The 23,996-nt window shown below is 40.3% G+C and overlaps 1 protein-coding gene across 1 annotated transcript in view; it reads left to right on the top strand.

Annotated features, from left to right (window-relative positions):
• Nucleotides 1-23,996, top strand: part of cacna2d2a (calcium channel, voltage-dependent, alpha 2/delta subunit 2a) — a 50,500-nt gene that overhangs the window by 21,060 nt on the left and 5,444 nt on the right. Inside the window, exons 4-19 of the mRNA XM_053315540.1 lie at nt 2,715-2,765; nt 3,048-3,147; nt 4,649-4,810; nt 6,175-6,285; nt 7,123-7,201; nt 13,019-13,068; nt 15,388-15,477; nt 15,805-15,873; nt 16,478-16,552; nt 16,644-16,718; nt 16,848-16,919; nt 17,045-17,116; nt 17,299-17,360; nt 19,362-19,438; nt 22,539-22,599; nt 23,431-23,528. Of these exons, the coding sequence (XP_053171515.1) occupies nt 2,715-2,765; nt 3,048-3,147; nt 4,649-4,810; nt 6,175-6,285; nt 7,123-7,201; nt 13,019-13,068; nt 15,388-15,477; nt 15,805-15,873; nt 16,478-16,552; nt 16,644-16,718; nt 16,848-16,919; nt 17,045-17,116; nt 17,299-17,360; nt 19,362-19,438; nt 22,539-22,599; nt 23,431-23,528 (1,304 nt within the window). The remainder of the gene's footprint in view (nt 1-2,714; nt 2,766-3,047; nt 3,148-4,648; nt 4,811-6,174; nt 6,286-7,122; nt 7,202-13,018; nt 13,069-15,387; nt 15,478-15,804; nt 15,874-16,477; nt 16,553-16,643; nt 16,719-16,847; nt 16,920-17,044; nt 17,117-17,298; nt 17,361-19,361; nt 19,439-22,538; nt 22,600-23,430; nt 23,529-23,996) is intronic.

Below are 23,996 nucleotides of genomic sequence, written 5' to 3'. Positions count from 1 at the left end.
CTCTGCTCTGTGGCACAGTGAAATTCAATTGTACTTCAGGCAATGGAAAGAGAGAGAAGGAGAGTAGCACTGATACACCAAGACAATCTTCAGGAAAATCAGCCATGGCAGCACTATAGCTTCAGTGTTGAGTGGTGCTATCCTGGCTCATGTGTTACTCTTCTCTACTCCATCACTGTGCACACATTCCTCTTAAACTCCATTACTGCTGATCAATGCTTCCTTTTTCACAGTTAGTGAGAAATGATCTGCTTGAACGTGATATTTTCTCAGCTGATTTTAGGGCCAAAGCTTGCACAGTTCTCCATTGTGTTATTTTAAATTGGTGCAGTTGACGATGGCCTATAATGACTGAGTAATAGAAGTCTGCATTGCCTTATAATTAACATTTAGCCCCTTCAAAATAACTTGGAGTCCTTTTAAAGGACTATTCTCCTCTGTGAGAAATACACTGACCACAGAAGTTAATGAAATCCTGCAGTTGGTCTGCAGACATCAGCCTTCACCAAATGACCCTCCTTCAATCTTCAGTTGGGGCGTCTCCGTCCATGAGCCTGAGGGAGTGGAGACGTGGGCCACATTCTGACTGAGTTTTCGTCCTGCATCGATGATCGCTTTCACAAACCCCATCCGCTCAAGAGAATGAAGCTGCCACTGTGTGGAGTCTCAGCTCTATCCTCCTCTCCCTCTCTCTCCCTCAAATTAAGATTTCAGTAATTAAATTGATAAAAGTCATGCATGCCAATATGCCTCATGGTTCCAGACCTGATTTCATACTCCACACAGTTGCGGAAAGCTGCAGAAGTTCTACCTTTGATGTGGCATTCTTTATTATTGAAAATAATTGGATCCCCCCCCCCCTTACGCACACATACATTTTGCCCATGTTCACTCTGGGCATGCTCAGTTAATCGACCTCTTGCGAGGCAGCGCTGATGCCGAGTCCCAGCTCCATCGGGGGGTTTCAGGCAGCTTTTCAGCAGACCCAGGTTGTGTCTGAAAAACAGATTTCAGCAGCCCAGGCGCTGTGCTGAGGGACGTCACTTCAATGTGGGTCAAAGGTCACTCTGCAGGTTGGATTGGCGCCTGCCAGTGAGTGGGAGCGTTGAGACTTGTGGGAGCAGTGGCAAAGCCTACAGCGGCTTCATTGCTCTACCTCCATATCAGCTTGGCCGAGCATAAGAACAGAGCCTCTCTGGCCCACAGGCAGCTGGCTTCTCTCCACACTCAGCGGAACGGCTGATAATCAGCAGAAAGAGACCCCTGATGATTACTCTGCTTGTGCCTAGGACGGCTGCTAACTGCTTCCCTGCTCACTCCTCAGAATGTCAAACTAGTACTCACATCTGAACCCCCCACCCCTCCTAGTGTGCTTTAGAAAAGCCTATAATATCCATCAATCTCTGCTCTCTTTGTATCAGGGGTAAATGCGAATTTAATTGCCACTGGAAGAGAAAAGGGAGAATTTTTGATTTTCCTCTGTATGTCATCCTCTATCAACTGTTCACAGATGTTATGTGTGTGCCTCTTCCAGGTCACTAGTTGTCTGGCCTTGCTCGTTCACTGCTTTCTTTGCCTTTTTGGCCTACGCCTTGCTATGGCTGACACGAACCCAGAGAAGCCCTATTTTAAGAGTTGCTGTGCAGCAATAGCATAATAGTCTTAAGCAGCTTGTGCCTCCCCCGACAAAAGGACCGCCAGAGTAAATAATGTGTTTGACGCCCAACTGATGAGTCATCAAAGGAACAGAACATCAGCTATCTTATTTTACTGAAAGTACTAAGCTCAGCACAGGCTCTCCACAGCACAGGTCAACACCACTCAGGCTGCTTCTTGACAAGGTCATATACATTTCAAGTGACAAAATATAAAGCATATTTGACTGTATCATCAAATAAATTAATTTAGTAAGTCATTCATCACTCTGTTGAATTCTAAAAACAATAGTTTTTTGTTTTGTTTTGTTTTGGGTTTTATTTTATTTTATTTTATTTATTTTTTTTGGGGGGGGGGTTGTTGCTCAAATTAAATTATTACATTGAAACAAAGGAATTACAAGAACATCAGCAGGTCTCTAGCATAGCTTGTCTTGGCCTGTAACTGACACAAAAAGTTGAAACACAAAAGTAGTTGCTTTAGGCAAGGATTTAAGATTAATATTTAACAAAAAATGTAATATCTGTTTGAATATATAATTAATACCCCAGCTCCTGTCAAATCATTTGTGTTGGTACTGATTAACAATTGAATGAATCCTTTGCTGATATGGAGTATGTTCATTGTTGTACCTTTTAAAACTCAGTATTTGATTTGTTAAAAAGGGTGTTTTTACAGTTATAGCTTGTATTGTTAGGAGGTCATACAGCTCAGTGCAGTCCGTTGCAGTGAGTGTGTTATTATATACTTAGACTATAAACTAGCAATTACTTTGGCTTATGCTGTAATTATTTAGAGGAGGCATTGTTATTTAGTAAAGAGGGGTATCTCCATTGAAGTCAGCCGACAGTAGCTGCAGCCAACACTGAAGTATATAACACAACTTATTAACTCTTCTAAGCACATAAGCCTTTTCAGTATTCTCTAGCTTAAGTGGGTTCAGCCATGGTCCATATTATCACGGCTCAGCTCATTTCTAACTTTGGCTTCTCTCTTTAGTGCAATTCTCAAAGATTATAGAACCAATTAAAGCCGATTCTTTGTGTCTTTTTGTACAGGTATATCCAAGGTGCATCGTCTCCAAAGGACATGGTCATCATTGTGGATGTGTGAGTATCTCACTCCTCAGTCTCAGGTCAACATTTCCCCCTGGCTAGAGTGTATGTCTCCTTCAAAGGGCGCTAGTGCCACCTGTTGGTCTGAGGAAAATCTAAAGTTAAAGGAAGACGATTGCTGCCCATCTTAGTTGAAGTCCACCTGCTTTAGCATTACTGTCTTAAACGTACAGATGTGAGTCCTCTGGAAGTTAAGAAAATGGGCATGAGCAGGATTTGGGCCTGTCTTTTTATAACTGATTATGTGTATTAAGTGTTATGTGGCTTCTTTTGCAGGAGTGGAAGTGTCAGTGGTCTCACTCTAAAGCTGATGAAAACTTCAGTGGTGGAGATGCTGGACACTCTGTCAGACGATGACTATGTGAATGTGGCACGAGTAAGTAGAAACTTTCTGATCATGACTAGCAATTAATGACACAAATCACTCCTGAATAACACAAATATTTGTTGTATTCATTAAGCAGGTAGTAATTAAGCAGGGATTCGGTAGACTGCACAGTGTGTTCATACCGCTCCAAGTTGTTTGCTTGCAGTAGAAACACTGCACTTCCCTCATTACAATGTATTTGCTTTTCCTGCATCACCGTTGTCCATGCGGCATTGTGCCAGTCTGTCTCTTTCACTCTGCTGATTACCAAGCTTTCTATCAGGACGAATGTTTAGGGGAATATTAACGTTATCCTATATTGCAGGACAGATAACACACATACATACACACACACACAAACATATGCTTGGTGTGGTGGCTCTGTTTGGAGACTTCCTTCAGTAATCCTTCATAATCCATTGCTCTTAGCCACTGTATGCCTCTAAATCCTGGCTCTAAGAGCAAGAAATGAGCATGGTAATCTGGGTGGGAACGCATCTGATTTTCACCCCTATAAAGAAAGTGAGGGGCTTACAGAAGCTAGCTGTGAATTGTTTACAAGCACAAAACATTAAGACATTAATGACCAAAAATTAACTGAAAATAATCATCAAACACAGTTTCTGGTGTCTTCATGCTTCAGTAAACGTCTTTATGACAAACTGTGGCCTCACTTCTGTTACGGCAATGTAATTACTCCTTATAATACAGAGTTAATTTCATAGTACTTTTTTTATTTGCATGTACAGTCTTCATTATTAAGTGTGTAGATAGAGAGTAGATGTAACCAGCCCTTTTTTTCTTAGTCGTGTGTCACTGCTACATTTTAAGAGACAAGCGACGTGATATTTACAAGTAACACCAATGAATATTGAACATGAGGCACCTAATACTTTTGTGTGTTGGATTTCTTTGTCTGTCAATTTAAATATGAGACAACACGAACTCCTGAGAAATGTCAGCCTTTTGCGTTCACAATGTTTTACATCAATCTGTCCCGAAAATGTCAGTAGATTTTGAAGTTGACCTTCAAGACACAACTGCATCTGAAACCTTCCATTACAGACATTGCTGCTAATATTCTAATCACGCATCTAAACTGCACACAAGTACAAGTATTTACGGCACGCACACACACACACACACACACACAAACACACGCACAGTTTTAAGCTAATTTGGTGGATGAGATGAGACAGATGATATTACCTTGGCTGGGTTTCTGTTCAGTGGTTTGCACTGGCGTTTCAGGTGCACCTGTTCTTTGTGTGGAAAGTTGTAATTACCAGTGTTTACTGCCAGCCAGAGAGTAGCAGGGCAGCTCACATCTGCACACACCCACGTCTGCATCCTGACGCCATGAACTACACACACATATAAAAGAGAAAACAGAGAAATACACAATCTTACAGCAGCAACAGTTGTTGCCACAAATGTAAATTTTGTGGTATTTTTGTCCAGAAAAGCATATTCAGTATGCTCATGTGTGTCTTTGTATTTCCCTTTATAGTTCAATGAGAAGGCCGATGCTGTTGTTCCATGCTTCAGGACTTTGGTCCAAGCCAACGTTCGTAACAAGAAGATCTTCAAGGAGGCCGTCGCGCACATGCAAGCCAAAGGAACCACAGATTACAAGTCTGGCTTCACATTTGCCTTTGAACAGCTTCTCAATGTAAGAGCCACAAATCCCTCAGGGGAAGAGCAATGCTAGGCTGAATGTTTGTCTGTGGCAGAAGAATTGTTTCCCTATGAAAGCTTTAGAAAAACATGCTGTAACTATGTTCTGTGGCTCCAGAATGTTATTATATTTCCTGTCAGAGTTACTATCTAATCAAATTACTTAAACTAAATTGTCAGTGATGAAACAGCGCTGACAGTGTGTGGCCCAGGTTTGTATAAGACATTTCCAGAGTTCTGTCATTGTTGAATGTAGGTCTGATTATAACTGCTGTTGCAATGGAGTGACGCTAGCGTTTGTAGAAGCCAGCACAGTGGTGAGGTCTGTCAGCAGTAAGCATCCACGTGCTCTCGACACAGGTGCTGTCTCAGCTCCGTATGCTGCTGTGTATTTTAGGAGGCTGCCACCCTAATGGGCCCTGATGGGATGATTGATGAGCGCAGCCCAGAGGAGATCAGCCACAGACACTTTATATTCCTCTGGTGGGCTTGTCGGCATAGAGCCAAGTGCCGGCTGCCCCCACCCACCCACCCCACCTACCCATCCACCCCACCTTCTCTTGCCAGCAGAATGAGAAATAAAAAGCCCCCTTTAATCGCTGTCTATGGCAGACTCACTTCCATGATTGGTGGCAGAAGCACAATAAAAATATGTAATTGCAGCAATATTATTTATCTTTATTAGAATCTTGTCAGATTGACATGCCGCTGGCCTGCATATCAATGGCAGCTGCCGTGTGGGCAGGCGGGGGATTTGTATCAAAGCTGAATGCTAAAGACTGGTGCCTGGCTATGAACATACAATGCTTAAATGCTGATGAAAGTGCCTCTGACACAGTTAAATTTAACGCTACAATAACATTGCATACGTTCAAATTAAATGCTGAAATTATGATAATATCAACCTGGCTCCTACCAACCAGCAAATTTCTATATGTATGATTAAAAACGTTTTTAAAAAATGCTGAAAATGTAAGCTAAGAATGAATAAGGTCTATTGCAACAAAATGCTGGACAAAGAATACTGTTTTTTTAAACTCATACAGATTTAGTCCAGTATAGATTTCTGCCTATATGCCCATGAAATTATGCATTATTAGGTAATCACAAAAGATCAATTTTAGCGTGACAAATATTGTTCTGGGAAAACATATTACACCCTCTTCATCCCCATTTTCTATGCACTCACACACATATATAAACATATGGGACAGCACATCAAGGCAGTATTGCTATTTTAAGTGATTTCCTAGCATCAACACCTTTTTTTATTTCTATATTTTCCCTAATCTGTCTCTCTGCCTCTTTCCCTCTCTTTGCTGTCCTCTCCTCCCTCTTTTCTTTCTTCATGTGCCACAGGAGAGCAGCGCCCCGAGGGCCAACTGCAATAAGATGATAATGATGTTTACAGATGGCGGGGAGGATCGTGCACAGGAAATCTTTGAGAAGTACAACTGGCCCAACAAAACGGTGAGTCTGTCCCCATAAGGCTGTTATCTATTCATCTACTCACTCTGCCAGCCAAGGACATCATACATGTCCAGGAACAGTCTTAGCAGGCCTTTTTTTCCCTCCATGTCTCTCACCATATTCTGCTGACATTGTCTCATTAAAGCAGAGGCAGTGTTGTTAGTTAGGCTGTCAGACATGCCAAGCACTCCAATCTGTGCATAAAACGTCCTTTCCAAGCTTTTCATCACTTCCATTTTGGATGTTTTATTGTGGATTTTTTTCCTCTTGTGAGTCATCTCTTTGGTCTTTCTTCAACCCTTTCCCCCTCTCTCCCTGTCTGTTTCTCTTCTTCTGCCTCTTTTGTTATTTTGCTGCTGGTGTTAACAGCTCTGACCTGCTGACTAATTAGCCACTTTATCATCTGAGCCTATAAAATTACAACCAATAGATAGTCAGTTTGTGTCTTTGTTCCAGTCTTGCTGTCACTCCCACCTCTACTTTCCCCATTTCACGGCTCCACCAATATTTCCTCTGTTATCCATTACTATCCAGTTCCCTCATGACGGCTGCTGTCATATAGGAATAATCTGCAGTTTGACAACTCTCTCTCTCTGCAGTCTTGTGTTGGAGACAGTTGTGTGAGGTGACGAGGAGGCTAATCTAATCATACTGAAGATTTGTGTATTGTTGTCACATGACAGTGAATTTATTGCCTTCCACTAGTTTTTTTTCCTCCAGTGTCTCTGCAGGAAGTTTGGTTTTGGCTGTATTATTTTTAAATGGCCTTCTTTTTTGTCCTCTCTATCTCTGTCTATTTCTGTCTCAGCCTCTCCATTTGTCTTTTTCTCCATCCAGGTTCGTGTCTTCACCTTCTCTGTTGGCCAGCATAATTATGATGTAACGCCGTTGCAGTGGATAGCCTGTGCCAATAAAGGTAAGTGGATAAGGTCCTTGTATGTAAAATGTAAAGGAGCTACAGTATGGTGGCTGGCTGTAGCTCAGGAGGTGGAGTGGAGTGTCCACATGGCAAAGTGTCCTTGAGTCAACTCTTGATGGTGATTTTATAGATAGATTTTTCCATCATACTTAACGTCCCCTGAACAATATTATACATGGTGATATCAATGGAAACACCAGCAAGCACTGCATTTGTGGAGCATTTTTGTGGCTGACACTGGCTCAGACAATTTGTCCTTTAGTGGGAAATGGAAAGCCTTATCACTTGTAACTTGTAACAAAGGGACTTGGAATTAAAATTTCACATTTGCTCTTGATGAGAACACTTTCCCCAAGGCTAATAGGCAAAACAACAAACAAAAAAGACAAATAATCTGCATAGTGGTTTGAAGATCATCATGTTTTACTGCATCTTCCAAGGTAACGAGATATAAACAGAGCAATGACTGGAACTGGAAAAAGAACGAGTCTGAGATCTTGTGCCATTAGAAAGATCGAACTATTTAGATCCTGATTCTACACCTGCTTTGTCCTCTTTAGAGTTGTGAGGACTGGAATCTATCCCAGCATGCACTGTGCAAAAGATGTCGATAATCACCCACATTCACAGAGGCAATGTAGAGTTTCCAGTTAATCAAACCTGCATGCCTTTGAACTATGGGATGATTTAGTTTGACACCACAGCCTTCACGCTGTGATGCCATAAGTGCTAACCTCTAACCGATCATGTCATCCATTAAAATGCAACGTAATTATACAGGTCATATGTACCTACAGTGAATCTGAATAGCCAATGAGAAATCTGGTGGTGCAATCTGTTGATGAAATACAGTCATTTATTTTGCCTAGTGCATATTCTAAAGGGGCAGTGTTTTCCATTCAACTTTTCTGATTATATGTTATATTAATATATCATGATATTGTCTTGAACTTCAATATTAAAACCCCAGCTTCTCTGTCTTAACTGTATGAGAAAAATCAAATCAAATCAAATCCATATTTTATCAGTCTGAGGTAGTCACAGTCCCTAAAATAACCCGACAAACAGACAACTCTGCTCCTCACCGACAGTCTGGCAACCCATATGATTCAGCTGCTCATCCTGTTAGCATCTTTGTCAACATGAATCTCGTCTCGACTCAGCTCATTTAAGCCTAATCTAACTCAGACTGTCGTTGCTATTCTCTGTTTTGGACGCTGTTATTTTTAATCCATAACTCACTTGTCTTGTTCTCTTTTGTGGCTTGAATTAATATTGTTTCTCAGTGTTGTGGTTTATCTGAAGCAGCTCCTTTATAAGGCCTTAGCTGTCTATATGAAGCCTCAGCTAACTGCTTGCTGATTAGCTTATTGCCAGTGGAGCCAAGTGCTTCAGAAGTATCTCCCCAGAAGTTGTTATTAATTAGCAGGAGGAGTCTGGTAGCAGGATGATTACTGTGCCATCTCCCTGTCAGACTGAGGAAAGTCCAGGATTACGCCTCTGTGCCAACATGCTCTCTGCTTTTTGCCACTGTAGTGATTACCATGGTACTAAAGTGTATGCCAACATAAGACAATAGTGTTGCCACACCAGCCTCAATGGAGCTGTCCTCTCATATCTTCAGTACTTATTAGTCTTTGGTATCTCACTCCAACAGAGCCAGCTTCCTGACACTTCCACAGGCCCTAACCCTTCACCCATGACATACACACATTTGACTGCATAAACACACACAACTAGGCCATTCAGAGATGCTAGCTATTGTCTCACTTGAGCTGCAATCCCATCTTAAGAAGAAGGTAACCTCTCTGTGACTCTAAGGACAATGAAACAATTTCTCCATGCTCTCAAAAAAAATGCAAAACAGAGTTAAATTCAAAGCAGGTGAATGAAAGATAAAAGTAGAAAATGTGATATACTGCATTTGTGTGATACTGCTTCTTCCACAAAAGCAATGCTTATACTGTAGTGAAAAAACAGGAATAAAATATCTCTCAAATTCAAGATAACCATCCACAATAGAAGTAAAATACTCAAACATCTTAATTACACCATCAAATTGTTGCGCAGGTTTACAGGGAGAACTTATGATTGTTTATATGGTAACAGTCTGCATAGACAACAGTGCATGCTGTATTGTAAACAGTAGCAGGAAAATACAGTCACACTTAACACAGTATAATTAATCTACATTATAAACTGCATAATGAATACTTTGTGTAGAAAGAACTAAAACACCCTGTAGAGTATACCAGTAATTTGTCAAAAAAGATTGTCATGTGATGTATGTCATGTGATGTATATGTAATTCAAATTACGTCATACTCCTACTCCTACACGTAACGAAAACTGACTTCTAATAGTGCCGAGGCATTATGTAAATGAGCTTTACAAAGAAAATACGTTATTGATTAAAATTATAATTGCCCCTCACACAGGGGACCTCTGTTGTTGACCTAGATACACAGAGGAGATTTAGATTACATTCTTACTTTTTAGTTACAGCCTATATTTTCCTCTCTTCACCTTTCGTTGTGCTTTGCCCCACAGTTGTGCTTTGCCCCACAGTTGTGCTTTGTGGAACCACAGATGCCACGTCTCTGGCTTGCAGCCAAAAGCACTGGGACAAACTACTGCACTGAACAAAACTATAACAAAAATCTGTGCCTGGCATGTGTGTCTGTGTGTGTGAATGATATACTGTGTATGTAAATGTGTGTGTGAGTGTGTAATGTCTGTGAGTGTATGTGAGCCTGCATGCTTGCACGTGCAAATGAATGAGACAGAGAAGGCAAATCTCAACACAAACCACTGTGGCAAAGTGCATAATGTATCAAAATAATGAGAGTCATCTCTGCCTTTTAACATTCCGAGGATGCTGTCTCCATTTCGCGGCTCTTTGTATAAACACTCATGGCTTTAATAACTTGGGGAGCGGCGTGGTTATTGACCCAGTCGGTCACTCTCCTCCATTCCTAATCAGCAGCAGTCCCTGGGGCTCAGCATTCCCAATGAGCCTCCACATTTACATCCCAAAGCACAACCATGAGTGTGGAGAGGTCAATGGCCACAAGCTATACAATACTTGCATGGCCCAGCATAGTCAGCTGGAGCTGATGGCATTACATGTACCTAATAACATGGAAGAGATTTGACTTCAATCTACTAATGGATCACACAGTTTGTACACAGTACGAATGTTTAACGAGGTACTGCACATTTAAACATGTTTGTTTAGCTGTAAACGAAATTGTATGGCTGTACTGTGATTAGACACAATGCTGGTGTTAATGTTGACAATGACACCAAATGTCTAAAAGTCGATATTTCATGGGTTGAAAATGGCTCAACGTGTTTGGCTCTTTTTAAATCAGCCGTCAACCTTGCAAGGCCAATGACATAGAGCTGACTTCCCTACATCATGAAATACCTCCTGAGTCACACACTACATTCATGACACGGGAGGTATTATAATAGCAATAGTAGTTGTCAGCACAGTTGTAGTATTAGTGAGAATAGTACATGTCTCCGTTGAATTGATGTCATATTCTTATTTAGAATTGTAAATGTATAGATCGTTGTGGTGTTTTTTTATTTGTCTCACCATACAGGTTTATTTAGTTTATTTTAATGTGTTAATTTCAAATAAACTGCTGGAATATTCAGGGTCTTCACTCCTCAGCCTTTGATCTGAAGAATGGAAACCTTGAATTCATGAAATCTATCAAAGACATGGATGGGATCTTGGTGTGGTATAAAGTAGATGTTTGCCATCAGATTTCACCAGCAAAACAATGAAAATCACACATTTGGTTAAAGTTAGATCAAACCCTGGGCATAACTGATAGGGACATGCTATTTATATACCTTTTGAAACACTCATTCAGAAATCGCATATTTCCAAGCCCCAGGAAATCTGCCTCTAACTGGAGATCTGAATGGACGAACAGGAACTGAACCTGATGTCATTGACTCACAGGGCAACAAACATGTGTTTGGTCAGTGTTCCCTGTTTACCACACCAACCATCACCCATCAGAGCAACCTTTACTCTGAAATAAATTAAAGTGGCAGGGAGGTAGTGCATCTTTGTCAGGCCTTAAGCCTATACATGGTAAACAGTAGGTTCATAGGGGACTCATTAGGGAGAGCCACATACTCCTCAGCTCTTGGGTCTAGTGTAGTAGACTCTGTAATCACTGGCATGGATCCCTCCACTATCAGTTCACTCACTGTCAGACAGCAATCCCTCCTTTCAGAACACAAACAAATAAATGTATTTTTTAAACTCTTGGGTGAAGCGAGACACAAATGATAAACCCAGTAAGCTGTGTAAATTAAATCATACTAATAGATGGGCCCCAGACAGCGGAAACTAATACATCATAGCCTTTAACTCACCTGACTCATCTGATGAATGACATATCAATATAAAACCAAAATCAATATGTCCCAACCAGAGATGATGTAAACAAGGCCATTGATAATATCAGTATGATATTTCAGAGGGCAGCTATTAAAGCTGACCTTATAAAACAAAAACGGAAGTCTGCTAAAAGGCAAAATGCTGACATGAAGCTTGATCAAGAATGAAAGACCATCAGAAAAGACCAGAGAAAAATAGAAGATGGAAAACATTGTCAACCTAAATGCCAAGCCTTACACATAAGGTACAATGAAATAATATAATTTTAAGCAATTAGAAATGTACAATTAGAAACAAAAAGCAGAGATATCCCCACATTTGTAGATTTTGAGAATGCAATTAATCAGAATTAATTCTGAGATATGTGGAACAACTAACATACTAATAAATCGAATTAATTCACATCAATGTATTATAAAAAAGGAACAAGTCCAAACATTACAAGAAACAATTAAGACAACCAAAAACCATTTAGATTTTCCAGTTACTTGACCACACAGACAAAATCTCTCCAGCCAAGGAGAGCTTGTGGTCCAGACAGCATTAAAAATTAAATGCTCAAATGCAGCAGCCCAGAGATGCAGGATGCAGGGTTAAAAATGTTCAATATCGTATTACAGTCAGGATTTTGATGCAAAGGGCTAATTTTCCCCACTCATAAGAAGGGGGACAAATCAGACCCGTGGCATCTGTGTCAAGGTAAATTATTATTTTCTTTAAATAAAAGAACACCAGATTTCCTTGACAAACACTCCATCCTCAGTAAAACTATATCTTTACTGTCAGAGATGGAAAGCACAGACAGACCCTAACCATCTGCAGGCTCCATAACTACAAATTGGCAGTTGGCAAAACAACACACAAAAAACACAGCAACCAAAAGAAAAATAGAATACGTAGTCACTGTTTGACAGGTGAGGTTGAGACAGAGATGCATTTCCTCCTTCAATGTAAGACATTCACCGAAATAAGTATGTACTTCAACAAGTTCAACTTTGCAATTTCAGATTTCAAAGAGCTTAATGACCTCTCAAAATTAAAAATACTCCGAAGAAAATAAGATAGGGTATATCTTACTGCCTAATATGTATCAACATGCACACACACACAGAGTACATGCATGGATGCATAGAATAAAGTGTATACATAATGAATATCAATCTTAATATAATTAATATATATCAATCTTAATGTTGTGTTATTGTTCATATAATTGTTATTTTGTACTGTCCTAATATTTGAACGTTGTATTTTAATGCTTTGGCAACACTGTTCTCGAAACTTTCATGCCAATAATTCAATTGAATAGAAATGATACAAGTACGCAGGTTGAATGAAATCTTTCTGTTGAAATAGTTATATATTGATTCTGTCTTCTTAATCTTCAGGTTACTACTTTGAAATCCCATCGATTGGAGCCATCAGAATCAACACCCAGGTGAGATATATTTATATATATATATATGGACTGAATACTGAATACTAGATACTGAATAGACTTTTATGAAACTATGAGAAATAACAATATCAAGCAAAGAGAAAGCCCATTGCTTCTCCATGGTTGCTTTGATGATAATTAGACAGATTGTAGATATGCCTTTAAGTATTCATTACACAGGGACAGATGATGGCACAGTTGGATGGAAAGGAAGTGACAGAGTTGGAGATGGCGCGATTACAAATAAGGTTTCAGACTTTCTCTGAGAAGCTCTGAACTAAAGTCTTTGAGATTGCTTTCTCTCTCTCTCTCTCTCTCTCTCTCTCTCTCTCTCTCTCTCTCTCTCTCTCTCTCTCTCTCTCTCTCTCTCTCTCACTCTCTGTCACACTCACCACACACAGCCAGGGCCCTGTCACCCCCCGCACTTGCTTGAGGCACTACAAGTCTCTAGAGGCCCTTGGGAAAACCTCATTCCAGCTGCAGAAATTGACTCAGTTGCTGGGGGATGGTGATGGTGGGAGGGAGTCAGGGTACTGCACACCCCCTCTCCCTACTCTCCCCCTTCTTTCCCCTCCTTTCTCCTCCCCCATCCCCTCAGCCCCTGTGAGCGATCAGGCCCCAGAATAGACTGTCAGCTGTTCCATTAACTCTGGCATATTTATATTCTCAGAACTGCCACTTACTCTAATAGGTTTTCTGAAGGTGGGTGACTGCAGCTCTCTGTATAGGTTCCCAAGACACATTGAGGTCTTGTGTTATTTAACCATACTCTGCCCTTCAACATCACACTCATCAAATACACTCCCTTGAATAAGATGGCAACATTCAAAAAAACTGATCAAACACAGATGGCAAAAAATATTATTAATCATAATGTCCTGAGTCATGCGCTATGTGGGAAGAGTGGGACAGCTTTGAAAATAAATGGCTCTACACTGTTTTTTAGTGTCTTGTTTAGTCTATTCTGCCTTCTTTGTGGAGGATCTCAGTGGAGCAACGTTGACAGGCATGGGTTACGATGTTTGCCTTTAGAGGGAACGTATTGATTAGTGTACTCTCAGTGATCGGAGCCCTTACAATACCCAAGGAGACCATTCAACACGCAAGGATGCTGTCTATATTGCTCCGCTTCCTTTGGACCACATATCTGCAGTTGCTGACTTTTTATGTTTCCTAGATTGTTCTAGCCATGCGGAAAATTTCCCTTATATCCCGTGAAAAGGTCTGGCTGTCACTGTCCTGATGGAATATCTCCCTGTGGCGCGTTAAACTGGACTTTTATTGAGCTAATAATAGAATAGGTTACGCCTGTCAGCACCTCACTGTTCAGGCGATGAAAAACAAACGGTCAGAAGCATGATACAGAAATAGCTGTGTGCATATAACATACAGGGCGCCCCTTTTGTGTATTGAGGATAGACACACAAAGGGTGGTGGCAAAGGTCAAAATGTGCAATAATATTTCTCTTTTCGCTGCAAAATGGATGGAAATTGTTTATCATGTGAAATCGGCTAATGATTTTAAAATCCCCAGAGAGCTGCTGCCTTTTCACTGATACTGTTTGAACATATTATTTTGTGAAAAATAGACATTTGACATTATAATTCACAGTCTGAGGAGGAATTTTGAGTTGTTCTAAATGTTGGCAGTATACACTTTAAGTAGAGAACAATTTCACTGTCTCTCACCTTTACAATAATCAGATACTGAAGGCCAGCAGTGCGATCAGCCCCATCCCCTGTAGGCCCCCTGTTTTTTTCTTCCTGTTATTTTATGTCATAAGGTCACTCACTCAATAATTTTACCAATTACACCATCTCCAAAATGACATGGATCAATAGGTTGTGTATAAAAAAAGACATATTAGCTGCTGTATGAGGTGGCTCCTTAAAACAAAAGAATATAGTGTATATGATGTATTACTAGTAGACTTAACCCCTCACCTCTATTCACAATCACTGTGGGACATTCCCACAGTGCCAACGTTGACAGTAGAGCCTCTGGGAGAATGGCCTGTTTGCACATCGTGCCATTGACACCCTTAATGTGTTTTTAATAGCTCCTTCATAATGATGAAAAACGGCCTTGAGTGGCTTAGGACTGGAGGCTTTATGGCCCGGCAGGACTGGGATTCTGCTGCTGGTGGCCCACTGGTTTATGGTGACAGAGAGGAGGCCGGTCAGGATCCTATAGTTTTATGACAAATGAACATTTGAAGGCTCTTCCAGCTCTCCATTTTAGTGCCAATTCATAACAAGCTCCATAAACGTCTGGTTGATTATGTGTGTTTATTGACGTGTATTTATTTGCTGTTTCAGGAGTACCTGGATGTCCTGGGTCGTCCCATGGTGCTGGCTGGGCCTAAAGCCAAGCAGGTCCAGTGGACAAATGTTTACCAGGACGCTCTGGTTAGAGAAAACTTAAAAATATTTGATTTAAAGTAATAAATGTGTGATTCTCCTAACATTTAATCTACCAACATTTCATGATTTATACCCTTTGCTATTTATCTTTAAATCATCACCATTGGTTAAAAATGAAAATAAAAAAGCCCAAATAAAGCCCTACATACATTGTTCATAACAACCGTTTAATCTGTTGTCTGTGAAGATTATCAGTCATGCTATATCTGTAAGTTTCAAGTCAAAGGCAACTTGCTCCTTTTACAATCATGAAGGTTTCTTGAATCATTTTAATTTTATTTTGTAAGTGGATTTCTGATATGTTTTTATTAGGGTTTGGGTCTTGTCATCACTGGGACGATGCCAGTCTTCAACCTCACTGCTGACACTGCAAGCGCTCAGGTACCAATAATGCAGCACTTTAAAACGTACACATATTTTCATTCATTAACAGCAAATAGTATCACTTGTTTGAACCTTGACCGATCATTTGTACCAATAAGTCTTTCCTTAAGTTATTTATGTAACAACAATGTTAGTGCTATCCTCCAGGTAGTTGAGGCTACACATATGTAAAGCTCAACACACAATAGGAGTTGGAGGAGGAGAAGGATGCTTTTAGGTTTTATTTTGCATCTCTGTGGTGTTGTTGGCCATCATCACTCATTTGTTATGTCCAGCTAGCTGCTGCTCTTCAGGACAATATCTCCCCCCTGAGGTGACAACAGACATCACATTCACTCATGTGTAGTCTCTGCTGTATAATCATCCAGACAGGACATATGCATCCATCTTTCAGTATTTCCTCTGAGCTTATCACACAGGATTAAAGCAGAAATGTTGTGACAAACCAACTCAGTTTAAGATAAAAAATAAAGTTTAATCAGACTGCGCACAAAGGTGATGTGAGAATGTTCTTAGCACTGACGTGGCACTGTGTGATTCTTTAATTCCACTGTTGTTGTGAGTAAAATGTTGATAATTATCTTATGTATTCCTCATACAGAACCAGCTCATCCTTGGAGTGATGGGAGTTGACATTGCAATCAACGAAATCAAAAGGAAGACACCTACATACAGGGTGAGCATGTTGTTCTCTTGATTTCAGTCTGCAGACATTTTTTTTCATAAAGTTGATTACTGAATCACGTCTCACACTTTTTTCCATTCAGCTCGGAGCCAATGGCTACACCTTTGCAATTGACCCAAACGGCTATGTCTTGCTGCATCCTAATCTGCGACCCAAGGTATGTCCAACAATGAACTCTGCCCTGCCTCTGAGTTTGATGGTTCTGAAGCTAAATCTATGTGTTTTTCCTGCTGACTGAAGCTAACCCTCTCCCATCTTCCTCTGTTTTCTCTCTCACTGTGTTCAGATCATTAACTTCAGAGAGCCTGTCACTCTGGACTTCCTGGATGCAGAGCTGGAGGATAACAACAAGGAAGAGGTAAAAATAACCTCCTTTAAACGTCATGACTGTAAACTTCTGTATATTTTATGTTAAGTGTTTTAACACGGTGGATTTGTTTCAGTGTTTCTGTATGGCTCTCATTGGCTCTGTTGGCTTCTCAGATCCGACGACAGATGATTGATGGCAAACCAGGGCAAAGGAAAATCAAGACACTCATTAAGTCAGTTGATGAGGCAAGTCATCAATATATGAGACTCAATCATGATCCAAAGTAGCACCTTCCTGAATGATGTTGTAATGAATCAGAATCACTCAGAATGTTTAGGATCTGTTGTTTCCCTCCAATTATGTGGAGAGACGTGTTCTGAGGATGTGACAGTGTTACTTATCGGAGTCTTTTTATGGTTGTCAACAGAGGTACATCGACGAGGCAGTACGGACATACACATGGACGCCTGTGGAGGGCACAGATTACAGGTAGGTTTGAAATCGAAAACCCATCCAAAATAGCCCCTGGCCTCAGACCAAAAGATTGCACAACTTGAAGCTGTGAGTGAAGTCCAACCTTTGATACTTTTGATTTGTCCATTTTAAGCCACAAGTCACAGATTTACATTTTACTGTAACTCATCAACCAGCAGTGTGTGCGAATTTAATATTATAGCGCACACTTTCAAACAGACTAAACCTATCACTAATTAAAGACAAGTCGATCATCTGCCTTCTGTATTTGAATTAAATAATTAATCTGAATCACCCAAATTAAAGAACCTTTTTTCCCTCTCTCATAAAATCCTCAACAGCACTCTAAGCAAAAAATCATTGCAAAGTTTATTCATCTGAAAACTTGGTTCAACATATGAGGTTGCATTAGAATGACATTTCCTCTGGGGAAACATTTTGCTAATTACAGTTTATGATATTCAATAGTCCTACAAATGCCCGATGTGTGTTTCCTATTACATCTACTGGCAGCTTGCCTGGTCCTGGCTGAGTCCATATGAGGCTTTCTCTGCACATTTCTATTAATATTCAACACAAAGGGAAATTCCAGTATGTTTAAGAGTCCCCATGTGTTACTGTCAAATGTAACCCTAACCAGACAGTCACGGCTCGACTCCGCTATGCATCCTACACGTAGTTTAGAGCAGCATATGGTGTTTTCTCTGCTCAGCAACTGATGATGTTGGATCTTTCTTTAAATCTAAATTAGCCAAATATTATTATAGATAGTCGACTGTAGCTGTGGCTCAGTCTGAACCTGATATTGTCACAGCCTGATGTTCTATCTGATCCAATTAATCCTCTTACTGGGTTATATTTTAGCTTTGTATGACACCACAGATCAGCAAACAGGGATTCTTACTTTCATTTATGGCTTTGGTAGAAGACAATAAATACGTACCTCTTTTATGTGTAACATGTTTTAAATGTTTCACAGTAACTTAAACAGAAACTAAAGCTACCTCAATCAATATTTCTATATTGATACTGGATCAAATTAATTGATTAATGTTTGTAATAAACCCACTGTAAACCTACACAGAATTTAAGGCAGACAAACTCAATGGTGCACATAGTGGATGCCAATGTTGCTTTGTTTAACGTTACCTGGTACTTATTTTATTGTGGTTTATTTTTTTATAAAGGTAGTCTAAAATGCAGATAAAACTGTCACCAACACTCAGAGTCCATGTGACAGGAGTCCATGTGCACAATAGTCTGATAAAATTTGATTGGCCACAGCAATGTGTCACAAATACCAAGCATACAGACAGGATTCGCTCCCGACCTAGTTGCAGTGCTTTCGAACAGCCGGGCACCATCTTACCCGACAGTGCCAATGAAGACTTGCCATATGTGTACTCAGACTATTTAATTTGATCACATCTGGAATCCAACTCACAAATCCCCTGAAATATGCAGTTAACTTTCTGGAAAACTGCTACTTCCTTGAAAACAGTGCATCTTCTGAGCTGACTTCATCCTGCACGAGTGAGTGTCACTGAAAAGTCACAAATCTTTAGAATACCAAGGAAACTGCTTCACTCTCCATAAATAATAGCCCATCTGTCTATATAGTACCTAAGACTGATCTGATGACTTTGTTTTCTAATGACACCTTTCAAAATCGTGTTTCACTAGAAACTACATCACATTAAAGGTACCCTGTGGAGCTTTTGACCACTGGTAGCAGTATAGAGTAATTTTTGTAGCATGAACATGCATGAGGACCCACTACGCAGACTTACTGATGGACAGAAAAGTAGCAACAAAGTCATAGATATAAATAAATGTTGGTTTACAAAAAACTCCACAAAGTACCTTCAAGGAAGTAATGATATCATTTCATGGGACCTTTAAACAAGTCTTGTTAAATGAATCATCCTTCTGTGTCTGTGTGTGTGTTTAGTGGAGAGTTTATAATGTTTGTGCATAACATGTTCATGATGTTCTGCATCTGCCTCGTTCCCTCAGTCTAGGGTTGGTACTGCCCACATATAGCGAGAACCATATCAAAGCCAACCTGAGTGACCAGATCCTTCAGGTGCAGTGTAAGTACCCGGGAACACCCAACATCCTTCACTCTCTGTCTCTCTCCCGCTCTTTCTCTCTTTCTCGCTCTTTCTTCTTCTCTCTCTCCCAAATATGACCTTACGCTCTTATTCAGTCCTTTGTCCTCGGTTTAACAACAACAACATCATCATAGGGAGAGTCCGAGCGGAGTCGCCTGCCCTGTCCCCCGTCCCCCTCTACCCCCCTCTCTATACGCTCTCTGATAGGCAGGATCCTACCTGAGTCCCCCGACTCCTCTATTGCCCCCTGTTCCCTCCTGTCTTCATGCTGTGCTGTAAAATGGTGATGTTTTTTCTTCACACTGGCTGAAGAAAAAAAAACTGAACTGACAGAAAGGTGAAAGCTGTGGTTTTACTGTGTTACTCAGGTGAAAATAATGGTGACCTTGTGCTATTATTTTTTTTGCCAAATGCTCTCGCCTCTTCTCCACCAAGTAATGATTCTGAAGCATCTGTGTTCAAAGTACTTTGATGTTCTGAAAAAACTGTGAAAACATGCATGCTTTTCACTCCTTATGATGAGTTTTATGATTTTGGGAATTTTCCTTCTGTTATGTGTGTGATTTTTGTTTATCTTTTCAGTTGGATTGTGTGAGATGTTTCTCAGCTTTGGAATCATTCGATAGATAAACTCCCACACGGCCTGGGTCAAGGGCTTGTCTAATGTGGGAGTTTGGGTTTTTGTGGGTCTGAATGGGGACACGTGTTGTCTCTCTCATTCTTTCTTTGTCCAGACCCTTTTATTCCCCTCTTTTCCTGGTTTATTTGATTTATCTTTTGTTCCTACCATGATTATTCCTCACAAAACTGTTTTTGTCTTTACTGTTTTCCTTACATTTTCCTTTTCTGGATTTCCCAGTTTTTCTGTTCTTCTGTTGGTTTTCCGTTTCTCGTTTGCTCTTGCAAATAAGATGTTTGCTCTTCATTTCTTTTTCTCTCTTGTCTTGTTTGACTTAAATTGGTTTCTTTCTTTCAAGAAAACAATATTTTTATTCAAACAGTAATTGAATAAAATATTGTCTGTGATCCCCCCCTTCCCACCCGATCCCCTGTTTCTTTTCTTGCTCACTCCTTCTCTGATGGATCCACACAGTGCCATACACCAAGGGCAAGTATACTCCATATTGGTCCACGTTCCCTCTACCTTTACTTCCTTCTCCCTACCGCTGCCTCCTTCCCACACCTCTCGTCCTAAACCTCTTCCTGCTGCCCTCCCCCCTCCCACCCTCACCTGTCCTAGCCTGCTTGCCTCTGTTCCTGCCCGTCTTGCCTTCAGGACCCTCCTTTTTCTCCCCTTTCCCTCTTTTTCTTCTCTTCTTCTTCCTTTTATCCCTCCTCCTCCTCACCCTCCTCTTCCTCCTTCTCCTCCTCCTCCACCTCACCCTCTTGCTGCAGCTCAGATCCCACATCTCTCACGATGGCTCTTTCAGTCCTCAACCTCACCCTCCTCCCCACGTATCCGCTGCTCCAGAAGCACATAACGCCTACTGCACCCAAGGAAGACAGATATTCATGTTCTCTGTTAAAACATGTCTTTTGTCCCCTCCCTAATCCTTTCCCTTCTGTGGATAGCTCCAAATGGGTTGTATCTGCCTTCTTTCTTCCTCTTTCTCTCTGTCACTCTTTTCACTTTCTTCTCATTTATTTTGACCGTATTTCTCTCTTCTCTCTTCTCCTCATCTTCTTTTTCTCTCTTTCAGTATCATCATTTCTTTTTCACTCTCTTGACTCTTGTCTCTCTTATTCTGTCTTTTTCTTACAGTGTCATTAGTTCATAAATGTCTAATTCTCACCCTAAAGAGCAGGTTTTGATAGATCTTTCATTAAATAAAAATAATAATAATTAGTGTTACTGTAGATCTATTTTGACCTCTACTGAAAATATTTCTAATTAATTCCTATTACTTTTTCATAATTTATGGTGCCACAAATTTTTAAATATTATTTTTGTAGTGCCAACCTTAACTATAATGTCAGCACATACATACTCTAAGTACTGTATTTATTTATTTATTTATTCTTGTGGTAATATTTTAACTTAGATATAGCTTTATCGTTATCCATATAGAATAAAATACTTTTTGATGTTTGTTAGCTGTCGTAGTATCTTACCTATAGTTGGAGGCGTTGCAGCCTGCAGAATGTCCCTACAGGGCTGAGCTGTGTCCTGTCCACCCAGGTCCTACCATGTTGTCAGGTGTCAGGGTGCCGCTCGGTGCAGCGCCTGATTCCTGTGTCGTCCCTCTGTATTCCCTGTCTCCATCAGCTTGTCCCCCCCCTTTCTCACCCCTCAGACCGCTAGGGGCATGGCCCAAGACTTCCTCAGTAAACCTGACCCCGGATGTGCACGGCATTGTGGGCGGAAAACTACCTGGGCACTCGATTTTAGCTCAAAAAGTAAATGTTGTATTCTTCGGCTATACAAATAAAGGTGTGACATAATGAGAAAATATGGATTCGTCGGACACTCAACTGTTGAGGCTTTAATGATGGTACAGGTTGATATTTTCTGTTCTGTTCTGACTGTGATCAATGATGATGAAGTTGCCCTTCAACATGCCCTTCACAATGCAATGCATTTCCTCTGATTATGTGTCTCTCTGAGCCCTCTCCCCCACCAGTCTGAGGGGTGACCACTTCCATCAGGACCTTCACTCACCTCCCTTGCAATAGTTGGCCATGTTGATGCCTGCCTGATTTTAAAAAAAGCACTCATTGTGGTTAATCTGTCTGAGAACTCGCTTCCTGACATAACACGTCTGGTAAGTCAGTTCTCAGACATCCAAAATCTGTTAGACTGAAACCAAACGAATTAGAGATTGTTTGTTGACAAAGTGATAAACAAAAAGAAAATAAAAGCTGTGAGTGCTTGTGAAAGTAAAGCGGTCATCCATTAAGAGTCAGGTTCCATTTTAGGCACCATATTGGCTAACGCTAGTGTTCCCATGATTCCTCAGTGTTGCTATGGTAAACTCCCTTCTGCGTCCCTGCACCTCTGAAGAACAGCTGCTGTTTACCCACAACTCTCCACTGCTCTGCCCATTGCTCTTCCCAGATAATCTTCCCCTTTCTGTTGCAGATTTTGAATCACTGCTGCCAAACAGTTTTGAGTCTGAAGGACATGTATTCATTGCTCCCAGGTAGCCCTGTGTGTGAATGCTTGCTGTCGTTGATGGTCATCAGTTTTTGGTCTTGTCTTCATGTCTTTTGATTGCACAATTTACATTTTTTGTGCGTGTGTGTGAGTGTTTGTATCGGCTCCACTTTCAGCATTTATATCTTTCTTTAATTATTTTTTTGTGATTCTTGAGTGGTTTTCATTCATTCTATTTTTTTTCATTTTGAGTGATGTGTTTACTTAAAGTGAGCAGTTTTTTAAAAAAAAAGAAATGTAAAATTCATCATAGAATTACAATACCCACTCTCTTCCCAAAGTTACCCTCATTACAACAAAGTACCAAATCTACATCAAATCTCCTTTGCATGCTGCTGATGTGTTGCTGCATGTTTGTATCTTAAGTAAATACATTTATTTGTTAATGGTTAGGTCATACAATGTGATGCTAAGAGTAAACGGGATATTGGACAGCATGATGGATAAATACAAAAATGTTCTAAAAAATAAAAAAAAAGACTAAAATCCTCTTTGCATGTGCTGTTTTGTTATCAGACCCAAGTGGCCTCCGGCTGCAACCTGAATTTTAAAACGCACTGATAAAATCACCGTTTCATTGTGATGCCTGTGCTCTGCTCTGCACTGTAATCCTCATCTCAAATTGACTGACAGCTATTGTCGCATATTGGAATATAAGCTTTAAGACATGCATGCTGCTCACAATGGCATCAAGTGACACGTGTATGAATTCATGCATCCTCACTTTGTGTTGTGTCCCTCTGTGAGGGATAAACATAGTGTAGACGTTTGTTTTTTCCCTTCGTCTCTGAGTTAAAATGCTTTGTTTGTTCCTCAGGGAATACTGCAATGACCTGGAACTATCCAACAACAACACTGAGTTCCTGCTCAACTTCATTGCTCTCATGGAGAAGGTGACACCAGACTCCAAACAATGTGAGTTTCATTTCTTTTCACTCAAGCACAAAATGAATGTTTCATTCATTTTAAATTAGTTCATTCAAGATTGATTTTAATGGATAAGGCTGGTGTTATTATATCTTTTTGTCAACAAATGAAAAGCCCAAAACAATTAACAATTAATTGATCCTATTAACTGTGTAGCCTAAACCTTTATATCACTTATTCCTCTGTGACATCATAAACCTCCATTATTATCCAAAAACTATTAAAAACACACCAGTGAGCCTAAGTGTTAAACTGGTTGACATCTTTCTTCACTAAGATGAACTGTGTTTTATTTTTACTAATTTCTACATCAACCATCCTAATGCTTTAAATACTCACTAGAGCACTAAATGTGTATTACTCTGCATAAGAAAAATAGCCCTGAAAGATACATTGTCTGTTTTAGAAAGTTATTTATCTTAAATTAAAACAATTAAACTGTATATTTGTGACCCA

Source organism: Scomber japonicus, chromosome 3 (assembly GCF_027409825.1).
Source record: "Scomber japonicus isolate fScoJap1 chromosome 3, fScoJap1.pri, whole genome shotgun sequence".
Taxonomy (NCBI): Eukaryota; Metazoa; Chordata; class Actinopteri; order Scombriformes; family Scombridae; genus Scomber; species Scomber japonicus.
The sequence above is the reverse complement of the archived record's forward strand: the minus strand, read 5'-3'. Positions and strand labels throughout refer to the sequence as shown.